At 43.4% G+C, this 15,652-nt stretch overlaps 1 protein-coding gene across 1 annotated transcript in view; it reads right to left on the bottom strand.

Moving 5' to 3' along the window:
• The window catches only part of pi4kab (phosphatidylinositol 4-kinase, catalytic, alpha b), a 161,843-nt gene that overhangs the window by 78,863 nt on the left and 67,328 nt on the right, over window positions 1-15,652 (bottom strand). The window contains exons 20-27 of the mRNA XM_078227246.1: window positions 12,312-12,420; window positions 10,530-10,666; window positions 6,428-6,561; window positions 6,253-6,335; window positions 4,263-4,333; window positions 4,027-4,151; window positions 2,934-3,015; window positions 2,768-2,851 (exon numbers count right to left, since the gene is read on the bottom strand). Coding sequence (XP_078083372.1) covers window positions 2,768-2,851; window positions 2,934-3,015; window positions 4,027-4,151; window positions 4,263-4,333; window positions 6,253-6,335; window positions 6,428-6,561; window positions 10,530-10,666; window positions 12,312-12,420 — 825 coding nt within the window. The remainder of the gene's footprint in view (window positions 1-2,767; window positions 2,852-2,933; window positions 3,016-4,026; window positions 4,152-4,262; window positions 4,334-6,252; window positions 6,336-6,427; window positions 6,562-10,529; window positions 10,667-12,311; window positions 12,421-15,652) is intronic.

The raw sequence follows: 15,652 nt of genomic DNA, 5'->3' as shown, positions 1-15,652 counted from the left end.
CAAAAATAAAGGCACAGCAAGGGAATAAAAGACACTAAATTGGCAACTTCAGTTTAGCTGCAAATAAGGCTGGATGATACCAACTTAGTGCAGCGGGGACATTTTTCGCTACAGAGTTGTATTTGACAGTTGGCCTGTCTTGCGCTGCTGGTATCATCTGGCTGCGAAATGTAGGTGGCGAAAGATGTATTTCGCTGGAATTAACATTGTAATTTTTCAGATAATCTTTACTATTCTCTGAGCACATCCAAGGTTGGCATTAATAGATTTTGGCACTGACCTAATCAAGGGAATTGGGGATAAGTTGGGAAAGTGAAGTTGATATACAAGATCAGCCATGGGCATATGGAGTGGCAGAACAGGGTTGAGTGGCTGTACTGCTAGCTCCTACTCCTATTCCTTATGTTCTCACATGTTGTTATTCATGACTTTGGGCTTTTCAAATGCTCTGGAACAAAGACATTTCATTTTTGTTTAAAGTTTATTTATTAGTCACAAGTAAGGCTTACATTAACACTGCAAATGAAGTTACTCTGAAATTCCCCTAGTCGCCACACTCTGGCGCCTGTTTGGGTCAATGCACCTAACCAGCACGTCATTTGGACTGTGGGAGGAAACCGGAGCAAACCGACGCAGACACGGGGAGAACGTGCAAACTCCATCAGACAGTGACCCAAGCTTGGAATTGAACCCGGGTCCCTGGCACTGTGAGGCAGCAGTGCTAACCACTGTGCCAGCGTGCTACCCACCATTGTCATTTGCAGTGTGCTGTAAGGGGCAAACAGCATCATAAATATCAGTGAATTGTTGGAGAAACCTGGGCTCAGAACAGATTAGCAATGCTGCAAGTATAGACAAGCCGTTCTGCCACTTCGGGACCTTATGAATTCGCCGCCAAGTGGTGAACATGCAAAGCTGCAGGTGTGTGTGCACCAGGTCACTTTACACTGAGAAAGTCCTATTGACAAACCCCCTAGAGACATGCCAGAATCATGACTGCCCAAATAAGGAGTGTTAGGCATACAAGAGCATTATAGATTAGTTGAGCTAATTACACTGTAGCTTCAACAGATTGCATATGAGTTAACTAATTTTAGGAACGCAAAGTGGGTTGTCTCGAGCACAGACTGTGCGAGAGGAGCCACCTGGTGGAAGTAGGACAACAACATCAAAGGTTTTTATTCTTGCAGGTTGTTAATGTGCACAAATTCCAACCTTGTGGGTCTTCTATCAAGTTTAAGACATTGTTTCAATTAACTTGCATAATGCATACAGTTTACATTGCATACACAATACACCTTGGTGTTGGGAGTTAGGATTCACCCATCAAGCTCTTCCCAAAAGTCCATGCCCACAATATTCAACCAGAGCAAAACGGCAAATAGGAAATATGAGAATAGAATCAAAGTGCCCAACCTTTGAGAACCACACTGGGCAGCATTTACTTCACGGTCAATACTTTGCAAGACAAGCATACTGGGGGTTTGACATTTGGTCATCTACAATGATTTCTGGTCCAGCAACAACACCACTTTCAAATTTTCACCCTTGTGCGCTTAAATCCCTCTATGGCCTTACCCTTCTCTATCTCTGTAGTCTCCTCCAGTCCGAAAAATTTCCAAGAAGCCAGTCTTCCTCCAATTCTGGGCTCTTGCACATTCCTAATTTCCTTCACTTCATTATTGTCTTTGGCTGTCTAGGCCCTAATCTCTGGAATTCCCTGTCTAAACTTCCACGCCTCTCGCCTCCTTTAAGACGTTCCTTAAAAATTATTTTTTTTTTTTACTTCTTATGGTCGCATCCTGATATCGCTTTGTGAGTGTCAGTGTCAAATGTGGCCTGATTACATTTTTGTACAGTTCCTTGGGATGTTTTAGTGTTGAATCAGCTTTATAAAGGCTAGTTGTTGTTGGTGAATTCATAATCTTTGACAGGGCTGCAAGGTAGGTCTAAGCTCAGGCAATGCCTTCTCTAGCAGTGGGAAGGACAAAGTGAGAGTGATGGGGGAGGTGGAAGAAAGTGGTTTACACGGTCATACTTGCTTCCCCTGAGCAGCCAGTTAGTGTTTGGTAAAGGAATTATTAGAACGGGTTACAAGCTGCCCGGCAGATCATTAAGCATGGCAAAAAAAGAGCTTCCAAACATTCCACGGGATTCCAACTCCATAATCTCTACGCACGGGATCAGCAGAGTGCAGTCAAAATCCCATGCGATTCGAAAAGTGCGGTTCACTGAATTAATTAAGTAGTCCCTCGCCAAATTATCCACCTTGACGGTATATTCATACCTCGCCAAAGCGACTTCGACAGGTTTTTAAAAATGTAAACCTGACAAGGGGATCCCTTTGGGGTGCAAAGATAAGTACAGCCCCCACCCCTGGGGGAAGACGGACATCGCTAGGCACTGTCCCCTGGCACAGCCTCCCTTGCACAGGTTAGTCTGATACTTCAATGGTGGTGGGGGAGGAGATTATCTTTTGTTCTAATGTTTTGTGCCCCTTACAAATGGCTGCCCGATGTCTGTGCAGCCGGTTCTGCCGGCCTACGAGCCCCCGCCCCGCCAGTGACGGCCTAAGCCACATCCTCCCATTTTGTTTGAAACTAAGAGGCACAAAGTCTGGAGGGAAAACTGGTCTGTGGAGCTGGAGAGCCTACACTAGTTTTCAGTCTGAGCCGGTGGAATTTTGGTAAGATTCCACCCAATGTATCATTTTTATTTTGACCTCAGATAAACACTTATGTTTTTGGAAATGAAAGATTGACATTACCTCCCTGGCTTCATAGGTATCGGGAACAGTGATTCTGTAAGGGGTATCTAGTATGTCATAGTAAGGCTGATCCTTGTGGATATCCTGCAAAGGAAAAGATATTTCATTATCGGTGATCGAGAGAACATTCTTCCACCAAATCAGCTTCATTGGCTGTGGTTCTTACCGCACTGAGAGAAAGAGAAAGTGTCTGAAGAATATCCAGCATAGTCTTTAGGACAGTACCGCTCCATAACAAATGTGGGAATCTGAAATCACAAACAACAACAACCGAATACAACCTGTAACTTTGAAAAGAGAAGACAACTCAGAATTTGTGCTATCCCTTTACATCCTGAAGTTACTTAACACACCACCAGGAGAAAGGATGGTTGTTTTTGTTCTGATCGTACAACTTTCTCCAACTTCTGGGATAACTAGCCTCCACAAATTAAACACTATTCTTGTCAAATCTATTCTTATCATTAATTGTATCTGGCTCACATCCAGTGTAAACTATGGAAAACCGGCAGATATATCAGTAGGGCTCTGGTTGGTGGACTTGACACACACGAACTGCAGCGATTCAAGAAGGCAGCTCACCACCACCTTCTCAAGGGCAACTAGGGATGGGCAATAAATGCTGGCCCAGCCAGCGACGCCCATGTCTCAAGAATGAAGTTAAAAAAAACTTGGAGTGGCAGAAAAGGCTCATGGGGTCGAATGGCTAGGAACACCCAGTTCCTAGCTTCACACTTCCAAACTTGCCCCATTTTCACTTGTGACCCGAGTAAATGTTGTTTTTCAACCCATGTCCTTCACTACACCAGGGGAGATCAATAGTCATAAACTGTTGTCAACAAACTTGAAGTCACATAATTCTTGCTCCGAAACAGGGCATTGTTTGATACATTTAAAAAGTATTGCATACTGCATGGAATTACACAGAAAGTACAGCATAGACACAGGCCATTCAGCTCAACAGTGGCACATGAGCCTCTTTATCTTATCCTACAGCAAATTCTTCTATTCCTTTCTCCCTTATGTACTTATCTGCTTACCCCTTAAATGCATCTAATCCATTCACCTGAACCGCTCCTCGTGGTAATTAATTCCATTTTCTGGATAAAGGATCCTGAATTCCCTATTGGATTTATCAGTGACCATGATATTTTAAGACCCCAAATTCTGATTTCACCCACAGAGTCTGCATTTCTGAAATTGTAGTTGTGCCCAGTTTCAAAACTTAAAATCTAACAAATTAATTTCAAAGATCTTACTTATCCACCAAGCCTGACAAGAACTTGTCAGCAACCCTTCGTATCCTCTTGTGAATATGGTTGAAGTTCACCAACAGAAATTGGGCGTGTTTCTCCAGCTCTTCCTCATTTTCCTTCGTTTTGGGCTGAAATGGGTAAAACCAAGGTGTTTCTTTACAAAGGTTTATAGATTCTTGAAAAATGCTTCAGACAGAGTTAACTGAAAGACTACTGGTTAAATTAAAAGTACGTGGTACCTTGTCTGCCATGACGGACAGGAAAACATCAAACACTTTATCAGCTACTGCCACCACACACTGCATCATACCTGTGAGAAAGAAAGAGGTCAAATATACTTTCTATAAGAGAAGTTTGAAGAGGACTAAATGGCAGAGTTACAAACAAAATGTCAGGATGTGGGACTATATTGAGCAGTTCTTTCAAAGAACCAGCACAGCCATGCAAGGTCGAGTTGACCCCTTTCCCTGCTGTAAGATTCTATGAAACAAACATTTGTATTGCATCCTTTATGTCCTCGGGACATCTCAAAGCACTTCTTAGCCACTGAAGTATTCTGCACCCTCTCCTTTCCTTCTCCCCATGTACTCTACGAATGGCATATCTGGGGAGGCGATGGCGTAGTGGTATTATCACTAGACTATTAATCCAGAAACTCAGCTAATGTTCTGGAGACCTGGGTTCAAATCCCGCCACGGCAGATGGTGGAATTGGAATTCAATAAAAAATACCTGGAATTAAGAATCTACTGATGACCATGAAACCATTGTCGATTGTTGGAAAAATCCATCTGGTTGCCCTTTAGGGAAGGAAATCTGCCATCCTTACCTGGTCTGGCCTACAGTAATGTACTCTTAACTGTCCCCTGAACAAGGGCAATTAGGGATGGGCAATAAATGCTGGCCAGCCAGCGAGGCCCATGTTCCATGAATGAATAAAACAAAAATGTTTTGTCTGTATAGCGCACAAGAAACAATACTTTTCACTGTATCCCAATACATGTGACGAGAAGAAATCAAATCAGGTGTAACCGCTACTACAATGTATCATAGAATCCCTATGGTGCAGAAGGAGGCCATTCAGCCCATCAAGGCTGCACCAACAACAATGCCACCCAGGACCTATCCCAGTAACCAAAAGAGAAAATGCTGGAAAATGTCAGCAGGTCTGGCAGCATCTGTAAGGAGAGAAAAGAGCTGACGTTCCGAGTGCAGATGACCCTTTGTCAAAGCCTCACAGCACCAGAGTTCCAGATTTGATTCCCGGCTTGGGTGACTGCGTCTGTGCAGAGTCTGCATGTTCTCCCCGTGTCTGCGTGGGTTTCCTCCGGGTGCTCCGGTTTCCTCCCACAGTCTGAAAGACGTGCTGGTTAGGTGCAGTGGCCATGCTAAATTCTCCCTCAGTGTACCCGAACAGGCGCCGGAGTGTGGTGACTCGGGGATTTTCACAGTAGCTTCATTGCAGTGTGACACTAATAAATAAACTTCAAACTTAAACTCTACGGGTCAGGGAAATAGGCTTTTAGAAATCAGGCATCAAAAAAGAGAGGCAGCAACTAGCTATAAAGGGTGAATTCTGATCAACAAAGTGTCCATCTCTATATGCCTACTCTTTATTTATTTTTGCAGTAGTAGGCAACCGAAGGTTCATTGGACCTTAGGTGGTTAGGTGGATTGGCCATGCTAAATTCTTCCTTAGTGTACCCGAACAGGCGCCGGAGTGTGGCGACCAGGGGATTTCCACAGTACCTTCATTGCAGTGTAAATGTAAGCCTACTTGTGACACTAATAAATAAGCGAGCAACATTCAAGTGAGGAACATCAGTATTGGGAGATTGGAATGCTTTAACATTGAGCGTCGGCGTTGAGTATGTCTAGATATGATGCAGCTGCGGTTTTAGCAAGTTTGCGTTCTGCTTTATATTTCACTGCAATCTTCTAGCATCTAACTACATATGTGGGGAGGCGATGGCCTAGTGGTATTATCGCTAGACTATTAATCTCATTGTAGTCACAAAAATTACAGTTTTGTCAACTGTGGAATAAAGAATCATATTACAAGAGACTTTCATTGTTGCACTTTCAGGGTGCCATTATCGTGCTAATGGATACGGGGCAGTGGGAGTTAACTTCTGAAAGAATTAAAAGCTAAAGGGGTGACTGGCAATGCTGAGCAGAAGGATGTGGCAGATCTGAGTTTGTAATTATGACCCGCTCTTCAAATGCTTACCCGCTTTATCTTTCTGAATTGCTTTGTCCTCCAAATATCGAAACATAACTTGAAAACGGTCCTGGTCTGTAGAGCGTGATACTCTGTAAACAACATGTAGTTTATTAGCAGCTATACTGTACAGTCTAACGGCAGAAAGGGACGCTTGCACTTTAAGTTAGGAAGTTTCTCAGACCTCATATATTCCAGACGGTACACAGACAGTAGATAGGTGGACATTGCAAAATCCAGCTTGTTAATGAGGGCAGAGACTTCTGGAGGAGGATCCAGGAGGTTTATGATGGTGCTTCTCAATTCATTCAATTCGGCCTAATGATGATAAATAACAAGATGGAAAATAGTCACCATGCACTTCATAATATTAATTAAATAAGTAAGTTAGAGAGATGCTAGAAGATTGCAGTGAAATATAAAGCAGAACACAAACTTGCTAAAACCACAGCTGCATCATATCTAGACATACTCAACGCTGACGCTCAATGTTAAAGCATTCCAATCTACCAATACTGATATTCCTCACTTGAATGTTGCTTGCTTATTTATTAGTGTCACAAGTAGGCTTACATTTACACTGCAATGAAGTTACTGTGAAAATCCCCCAGTTGCCAGACTCCGGCACCTGTTCGGGTACACTGAGGGGGAATTTAGCATGGGGCCAATCCACCGAACCAGCACGTCTTTCAGACTGCGGGAGGAAACTGGAGCACCCGGAGTAAACCCACGCAGAGATGGGGAGAACGTGCAGACTCCATACAGACAGTGACCCGAGCCGGGAATCGAACCCAATGAGCCCAAAGAGAAAGATTTGAAGAGTTTTACACATTAGAGCATTCACGCATTTAATTGTTTTTTTAAAAGTTTATTCCTGTGGCATGTGCTGCTTGGTTCCACCATCATCTCTTTCAGTTCCTTCAGTAGGTTTGGGCAGGCAGAAAATAGATTGTGGATTCAAATACTCCTGTAATTTGAAAGATCCACTGGTTCTTATTTTTATCTGATTCAAGGAACTATACATCCAATAATGTGCTCGTCTCTCTCAAAAAGTCAGTTTTCTGTTCTACCTGAACAGACCATAACCAATACAGAGACCATTTTCTTTGTGGCGTGCCTGTGATATATGTCTGGCCATTAAGAATGTCAACTCAGATAGACTGGTTTGAGACTCTGATATCAGAGGGGAAAGTAAGCAGTCTAATACAATGGGGAAGACTACAAGAATCTCTGTTGTCTAAAAACAGAAAATGCTGGAAAAACACAGACCATCATTAACATTTGTTTTTTCGGTTGCATCTTTTCCTTAATATTTTCCTGAGTGATAAGCAGGCATTGAGGTAAATGCTTTCTAGCCAAACGACAGAATCTGTACAACTTGCTCCAAGAGCAGATGGTGCGGGGCTGTTAAAGGTCAGGTATAGAGGGCAATCTTGACATTTTTAAGACTTGTATCAGTGACTGTCTGAAATATCTTCTGAATGTTCACCAGTATTGTTAGTTTCCCTTTTTGTACATACAAAAATATATACGTACAAATTAGGAACAGAAGTAGGCCGTTTGGCCCCTCGAATCTGCTGTGCCATTCAATATGACCATGGCAATCTGATTGTGGCCTCAATTCCACATTCTGCCTACCCCCGATAACCGCTGACTTCCTTGTTAATCAAGAATCTATCTACCTCTGTCTTAAAAGCATTCAATGACCCTGCCTGCATCGCTCTCTGGGAAGACAGTACCAAAGACTCATGGTCCGCAGAAAAAAATTCTCCTCATCTCCCCCTTAAATGGAAGACTTTATCATAAGAAAGAACTTCATCATAGAATCCCTATAGTACAGAAGGAGGCCATTCAGCCCATCGAGTCTGCACTAATCACAATCCCTCCCAGGCCCTATTCCCGTAACACCACACATTTACACTAGCTAATCCCCCTGACACTAGGGTCAATTTAGCACGGCCAATCCACCTAACCCGCACATCTTTGGAGTGTGGGAGAAAACCCACGCAGACATGGGGAGAATGTGCAAACTCCACACAGACAATGATCCAAGCCGGAAATCGAACCCGGGTCCCGGGTGCTGTGAGGCAACAGTGCTAACACTGTGCCACCATGCCAACTCCCTATTTTTAAACTACGTCTCCCTCTCCCTCTAGTTCTAGTCTCTCCCACAAGGAGAAACATCCTTTCACTATCCGCCCTGTCACGTCCCTTCAGGATCTGTTTTAATATCATTTCTCATTCTTGTAAATTCCAATATATAGGTCCAGCCTATCCCTCATGAGTTAGCTCCCCCATCCCACGTATCAGTCAAGTGAACCTTCTCTGAACTGCTTCTAACACATTCATATCCTTTCTCAAATAAGGCGGCCAACGCTGTATACAGTACTTTACAACTACAGCAAAACATCTCTATTCTCATATTCCATTCTCCTTACCTTCCTAAACACCTGATGTACCTGCATACTAACTTTTTGTGATTCATGCACCAGAATGTCCAGGTCCCTCTGCAATCTCTTCCAATTTAAACAATACACTGTTTTGCTATTTTGCTGCCAAAGTGAACGAGTTCACATTTTCCAACATATTCCATTTTGCCCATGCATTTTACCTATCTATATCCCTTTACAGATTCCTTGTGTCCTCCTCACAACTTGCTTTCCTACCTATCTTTAAGTCATTGATAAATAAAGCAACCATATCTTTGATCCCTTCATCCAAATCATTGGTATAAATTGTAAATAGTTGTGGTCCCAGTACGTTCCACTTGTCAAATCTTACCAACCAAAAAATTACCCATTTTTGCCAACTCTTTGTTCCCTGTTAGCTAACCAATCCCCTATCCATGCTAATATGTTACAACCGACACCATGCAAGCTTTGATATGGCACTTTATCAAATGCCTTCTGGAAATCCAAGTATGCCACATCCACAGGTTCCCCGTTATCCATGTGTTTGTTACTCCCTCAAAAAGCTCCATTTTAAAAGTGTGTGGCAAAGGAGTTATGGATTTATCCATGTTATCGGATGAAGGATTAGTGCTTGGTGAGTGCTTACAAAGTCATACAGTGCAGGAAGTGGCCATTTGGCCCATCATATCTATGTCAACTCTTTGAAAAAGTTAGCCAATTAGTCCCACGTCCCTGCACTTTCCTCATAGCTCTGTAAATCCCTCCTTTTCAAGTCTATATCCAATTCCTCTTTGAAGGTTTGCACTGAATCTGTTCCTGTTACCTCTTCAGGCAATACACTCCAGATCATAACTTCTTTATTCATTTGCTGTTTGAAAAAAATAACCTTCTGCTCACCAAGTTGCTACGGCAGATCAGCAATTAATAGCCTCATTAGAATGACAGGCCTGAAAACATATTTGAGTCATGTACTCGGGCAGAGTGGGATCAAATTTCAAAGTCATTCAAACAACCTTTGTTTGTCATCTGTGGCTCAGTGGACATGAGGCTCAAGCCGCAATCCAGAGACTTGGGTACAAAAGTCTAGCCTGACATGCTAGTGCAGTACTGAGGGAGTGCTGCACTGGCAAAAGCACCATCATTCAGATGAGACTTTAAACTGAGGCCTTGCCTGTTCTCTCAGGTAGGGCTTGCTGCGCACAAATTAGCTGTGCATTTCCTTCACTACAACAGTGCCAAACTACAAAAGTAGTTGACCATAAAGCTCTTTGGGGCACCCTGGGGGTCATGGAAGGCATTATCAAAACACAAGTTTTCCTTTTTTAATGAGTTTCTGCTATTTTTGCTGCATTTTCCTCAGGTGTTTCATAGAATCATAGAATCATAGAAACCCTACAGTACAGAAGGAGGCCATTCGGCCCATCGAGTCTGCACCGACCACAATCCCACCCAGGCCCTACCCCCACATATTTACCCACTAATCCCTCTAACCTACACATCCCAGGACTCTAAGGGGCAATTTTTTTTAACCTGGCCAATCAACCTAACCCGCACATCAGTTTTCCCACACAGAACGGTAAACTAAGACCCAAGTCTTTTAAACCTCGTCTGCCCTACCACATGTCATGTGCCATCCTAGATTGGCTGGTGCCCTTCTTAGAGGTCTTGACATGCTGTCACTAGAAGCCATGGCTACTTGTCTGCTAAATATTCCTCTCCTCCCTTGTGGGATTAACAGGTAGGATTCACTTGAATCATTTGCACCGCAGCCCAGCCAAGAATGAACAGTTAGGACAGTGAATCTTCATCCTACATTGCCATCAAGTACACTTGACTGGACTGCTTTGATTACTGGAATAAAGTAGATGTTCTTACTGCTGAAACTGTGTCATTCTTCAGGGCGGAGTTGTACTGCAACTCTGAACGCAAAGGCTCTCCTCCAGGAAAGGTTAGCAATGGAGACTTGGTGGCTATTTCGCACACTCCCTCATACCACTCCTCTGGCCACAGGCCTACAGAAAGGAAACACGTTACTGGAAAACAGCTCATGGCAGTGCTGCTGAAGCCCAAATGGAGATTTCCAACAAAAGTGATCACAATCAAACTAGACAAGTAAAAGCATTAAGTTCTGATCAGAAACAATTAATTATTTATAATTACGGCATATGCTTTTGAAAGAAATGACTTATTTCCTCCCTCATTAAATTCACTTGTGCTCCTGTCTATTCTAAGCCTCTGCGAGCAAGTTTCGCAGACAAATAGCTGACCACCGGGTAAAGTTTATTTACATATTATTTTAGAAAGTTTCAATGATTTGCAAAAGGAAGGGTAATGCTTTGATTTATCAGAACATATCTGATGAATGCAAGATGAAAAGCTCTGACAAAATGTCCCTTCTGTCAAGACATCTCTTTCTACTGCGAGGTTAGATAGATTACCCATGGTAATGTGTGAGGTTGCAGGGATGGGACGGGGGGGGGGGGGGGGGGGGGGGGGGCAAGAGGGCCTGAGTAAGACACTCCGTCAGAGAGTCAGTGCAGACTCGATGGGCTGAATGGCCTTGTAGCAGTGGGTACAAAAACCCTGCTATTTGAGAACTATTAAAACAAGTAGATTAGTTTAGAATAGGGACCGCAGTGTGTCTTATATATACCAAAGGTATCATAATGTGCCTCACTTATATTTCATACAAAGGTATTGTCTGCATAGACACATATGTCACGGTTAGCAAATTTTGGGCAAATATTGTAGTTTTGAATGTTATGTAAACTTTGGCCAAGAGCAACCTGCCCTAAAGCATAATGGGAAAAAGCAGAACCAGGCAGACTACATCTCTGGAAAAAATAAGGTATAGAAATACTATCAGAGAAAGGCCTTGCAGCTGGAAGCTACCAAGATTATGAATGAAGAGTTCTGCATCTAGTTGCAATTAATAGATGTATTCAGCTTCCGCTGATAAGGAGGCAGCTATCAAACATAGGGAGTAACTCCTTTCTCATTGCCATGGCTTGCAGGTGGTGAGGTGACCCTCAAACCTACCGAATATGCGTGGGTAAGGTTGCCAGGAAATGGAGGGAAAGACTTCCGGGGCTAGTTGACCAATGAATTCCTAATTCTGTTAGAGGGTAGAACGCCATTGGCCAAGGTAGATAATATGTATTAATGTAATTGGATCATCCAGTTTGGATGACAGATTGGGCAGGAGAAACGAATCTTCGAAAATGTATATCTGTTTTGGGGTGTAACGTCAGAGAGAAGGTGGAATCCTCCGGCTGTCTCTCTCCCAATGCGTATTAGTCAAATAAAGAATGTCCTTAACTGCGCACTATCTTTCGCAAGTCTTTGTGTTAGCTGAAACCAAAAGAGAAAACGCTGGAAAATCTCAGCAGGTATGGCAGCATCTGTAAGGAGAGAAAAGAGCTGACGCTTCAAGTCCAGATGACCCTTAGTCAAAGCTCTGTGTGAGCTGAGATCGGCTGAATGCAAGACCCCTGAGGGAGGCCCCTGGAAAATCCCCTTAGAGGCCTCTTCTGCACTGAATTCTGATTCTATGCCGGCGGGGACCAAATTCCAGGTGATTATTTTTGATATAGTACCCAAATAGAAACCTCGATAGTGACCATGGCATAGCCCAGTAATTTAGCATTCTCTCAGTACCTGAACCTTCCACAGCAAAACCCATCACAACCGAATACAGCCAGAAGTCACGGAACAGCTTCTGAAGCCTGGGTTTAGCATCTTTGATTGGAGGCAATCGTCGCGTCAGCTGCAAAAACAGAAGTCACACAATTAGCAGCTCCATCAAAAGCCTTAACATGCAGCTCATTGTGAAAGTCTTCATTCAGGGAGCTTTGGAACTAGCTTGGAGAGTAGGGCAATTGCCAAGTTGTAAAGCAGATTTTTTTTTTCAATGAATCACAAGTCAATTTTGACCCAATTCGCTTTGTTCTTGGATGCTGGTGAGGTATCAATTTTGATGGTCTTCAATTAACATCCACTGGCAAGGAGGCAAAGATCAAAGTTCAAGCCACATCTCCAAGACTATCGCTCACGGCTAACCACTCTCTGGTTATAGAAGTTTCTCCCAAGTTCCTGGATTTATTGGGAACTATCTTATATTTGTCACCCCCAATTTCGAATTCCCAACAAGTGGAAACATTTTTTCTATGTTTCCCTGGACGGCACAGCAGTTAACACTGCGGCCTCACAGCGCCAGGGACTCAGGTTCGATTCCCAGTTTGGGTCATTGTCTGTGCGGAGTCTGCACATTCTCCCTGTGTCTACGTGGGTTTCTTACGGGTACTTGGGTTTCCTCTCACAGTCCAAAAGATGTGCTGGTTAGGTGCATCGGCTGTGCTAAATTCTCCCAAACAGGTCCCGGAGTGTGGCGACTAGGGGATTTTCACAGTAAATTCATTGCAGTGTTAATGTAAGCCTACTTGTGACACTAATAAATAAACTTTAAACCCATCAAATCCTTTCAGAATTTTGAAGATGTCTATTAGTTCCCTCAAAAGCCTTTTTACTAGAGAAAATATATGCTTTACAGGATGAGCATTGGCAATTTTTGCTTCCGGCTACATGATCAAGAGTGTGCAGCGATGAAGGGCTTCTCCTGTGGGAGCTGGGGCAACAGGAACAAACTCAGTGCCAGTAGCACTGTCCAGTAGGCAGTGATCAGAATTTGATTTATCATGCCTTCGCCTCCCATGAGCAAGCAGGAGATCACATTGGGTGCACTGATAACAAAGCTGGCTAAACAGACTGGATTATGTATGTGGCAAGTCAAAAATAACCTTTGACACAACCATCTTTTCTATCAATCAGCCCACTTATCAATGTGGCAGTTCAGCCTTCTTGCAGGTGCCTGGGACTGGCACAAAGACTTGCTTTGTGTTAGTGTTTAATTCACTGCCATTTCTCCTCAAGGGGCATCCATCTTGAAGAAAGTCTGCTCTCCTCTTCAAAGGCATTTTTGTCCGTCTTTCCTATGTTGTTTATCTTCATTGCTTTCTATTTCCTTCTTGTGTTTGAACATGGATCTACCAAACCTTACATGATTCTGCTATATCTCCTTTAGACACATCATATGGTTCGCAAGTTGTCCCCATCAGCAACTTTTTTAAAAGACCATAAGACATAGGAGCAGAATTAGGCCACTCGGCCCATCGAGTCTGCTCCGCCATTCAATCATGGCTGATTTTTTTCTCATCCCTATTCTCCTGCCTTTTCCCCATAACCCCTGATCCCCTTATTAATCAAGAACCTATCTATCTCTGTCTTAAAGACACTCAATGACCTAGCCTCCACAGCCTTCTGCAGCAAAGAGTTCCACAGATTCACCACTCTCTGGCTGAAGAAATTCCTCCTCATCTGTTTTAAAGGATCGTCTCTTTAGCCTGAGGTTGTGCCCTCTGGTTCTAGTTTTTCCTACTGGTGGAAAGACCTCTCCATGTCCACTCTATCCAGGCCTCGCGGTATCCTGTAAGTTTCAATAAAATCCTCCCTCATCCTCTTCTAAACTCCGAGTACAGACCCAGAGTCCTGATCCGTTCCTCATACGACAAGCTCTTTATTCCAGGGATCATTCTTGTGAACCTCCTCTGAACCCTTTCCAAGGCCAGCACATCCTTCCTTAGATATGGGGCCCAAAACTGCTCACGGTACTCCAAATAGGATCCGATCAGAGCCCTATACAACCTCAGAAGTACTTCCCTGCTCTTGTATTATAGCCCTCTCGCCATGAATGCTAACATTGCACTTGCCTTCCTAACTGCCGAATGAACCTGCATGTTAACCTTAAGAGAATCTTGCTGTGTACTGTTAACCCTTTTGTTATTTAATCTTTCCTGTCTTCCACCCGATCAACAGACCTTCCATTTTGTTCTTCTCCTCCCCTCTCCCTGCCTCTGCACTTGTTTAAAACCTGTTAAATCCCCAACTTTGTCAAGTTTGGATGAAATGTTAACTCCTTAGGAGCAAAGAAAGGAGTTTGGCATTTTAAAATCACTGCTGTATATTACTTTAAAAAAACATATGCAAACATCTAAAAAGACTGGTCCAATCATCTTAAACTATTTGGTCTAGATTGCAAAAGCACGGCATTAGTCTTGTGGATTTATTTCTTGGGGAAATACAATCTATTTTAAATATTATTAGGAGGAGAATGTAAAGGGTAAAGAGAAGTTTATTGTTTCTCCAAGATTAAGACTCAACTAATTTGCAACATAATTTGGGTTCTCTCCCCCAGCACAGATGCTGCCAAACTCGGGTGCCACGGTGGCACAGTGGATTAGCACTGCTACCTCACAGCACAGGGACCCGGGTTCAATTCCGGCATTGACAGACTGTGTGGAGTTTGCAGATTCTCCCTGTGTCTGCGTGGGTTTCCCCCGGGTGCTCCAGCTTCCTTCCACACCCCAGAGATGTACAGGTTAGCTGGACTGGCAATGCATGGGATTACGGGGTTAGGATGGGGGGGGGGGAGATTGGGCCTCGGTAAGGGTGCTCTTTCGGAAGGTCGGTGCAGACTCAATGGGCCGAATGGCCTTTTCTGCTCTGTCGGGATTCTGTGATGAATGTTTCCAATGTTCTCTGCTTTTCGATCAGATTAAGGGCTTATTCATTGGCTCAGGACTCTACTGTAAACTTTACCCGATATATAGTTGGATGATGTTCCTCTTGCTACCATTTCTGAGTCAGTCCATCTGCTTTCAATCTAATGGGGTCTTCATTCTACAGCCCAGGCAGTCACCTCATTATATAAACAATATAATGACATTTTTCCAATTGTGGTAGGTTAATGTGGAAAGATTTTGTGCAATGTTTGGAGTGCACGTATCCCAGGTGTGGAATGTTACAGTAGATACAGCTACTTCACTTTGCTTACTTCTACCAACTAAATGCAGTGACTTAATGCAGATCGCATAAATACTTTTTTACTGGGCGCACTCCAGAGTAAAGTCAGTGTATCCACGAATGTAAACATAGCAGCAGTC

Source organism: Mustelus asterias, chromosome 13, assembly GCF_964213995.1.
Source record: "Mustelus asterias chromosome 13, sMusAst1.hap1.1, whole genome shotgun sequence".
NCBI lineage: Eukaryota > Metazoa > Chordata > Chondrichthyes > Carcharhiniformes > Triakidae > Mustelus > Mustelus asterias.
The sequence above is the reverse complement of the archived record's forward strand: the minus strand, read 5'-3'. Positions and strand labels throughout refer to the sequence as shown.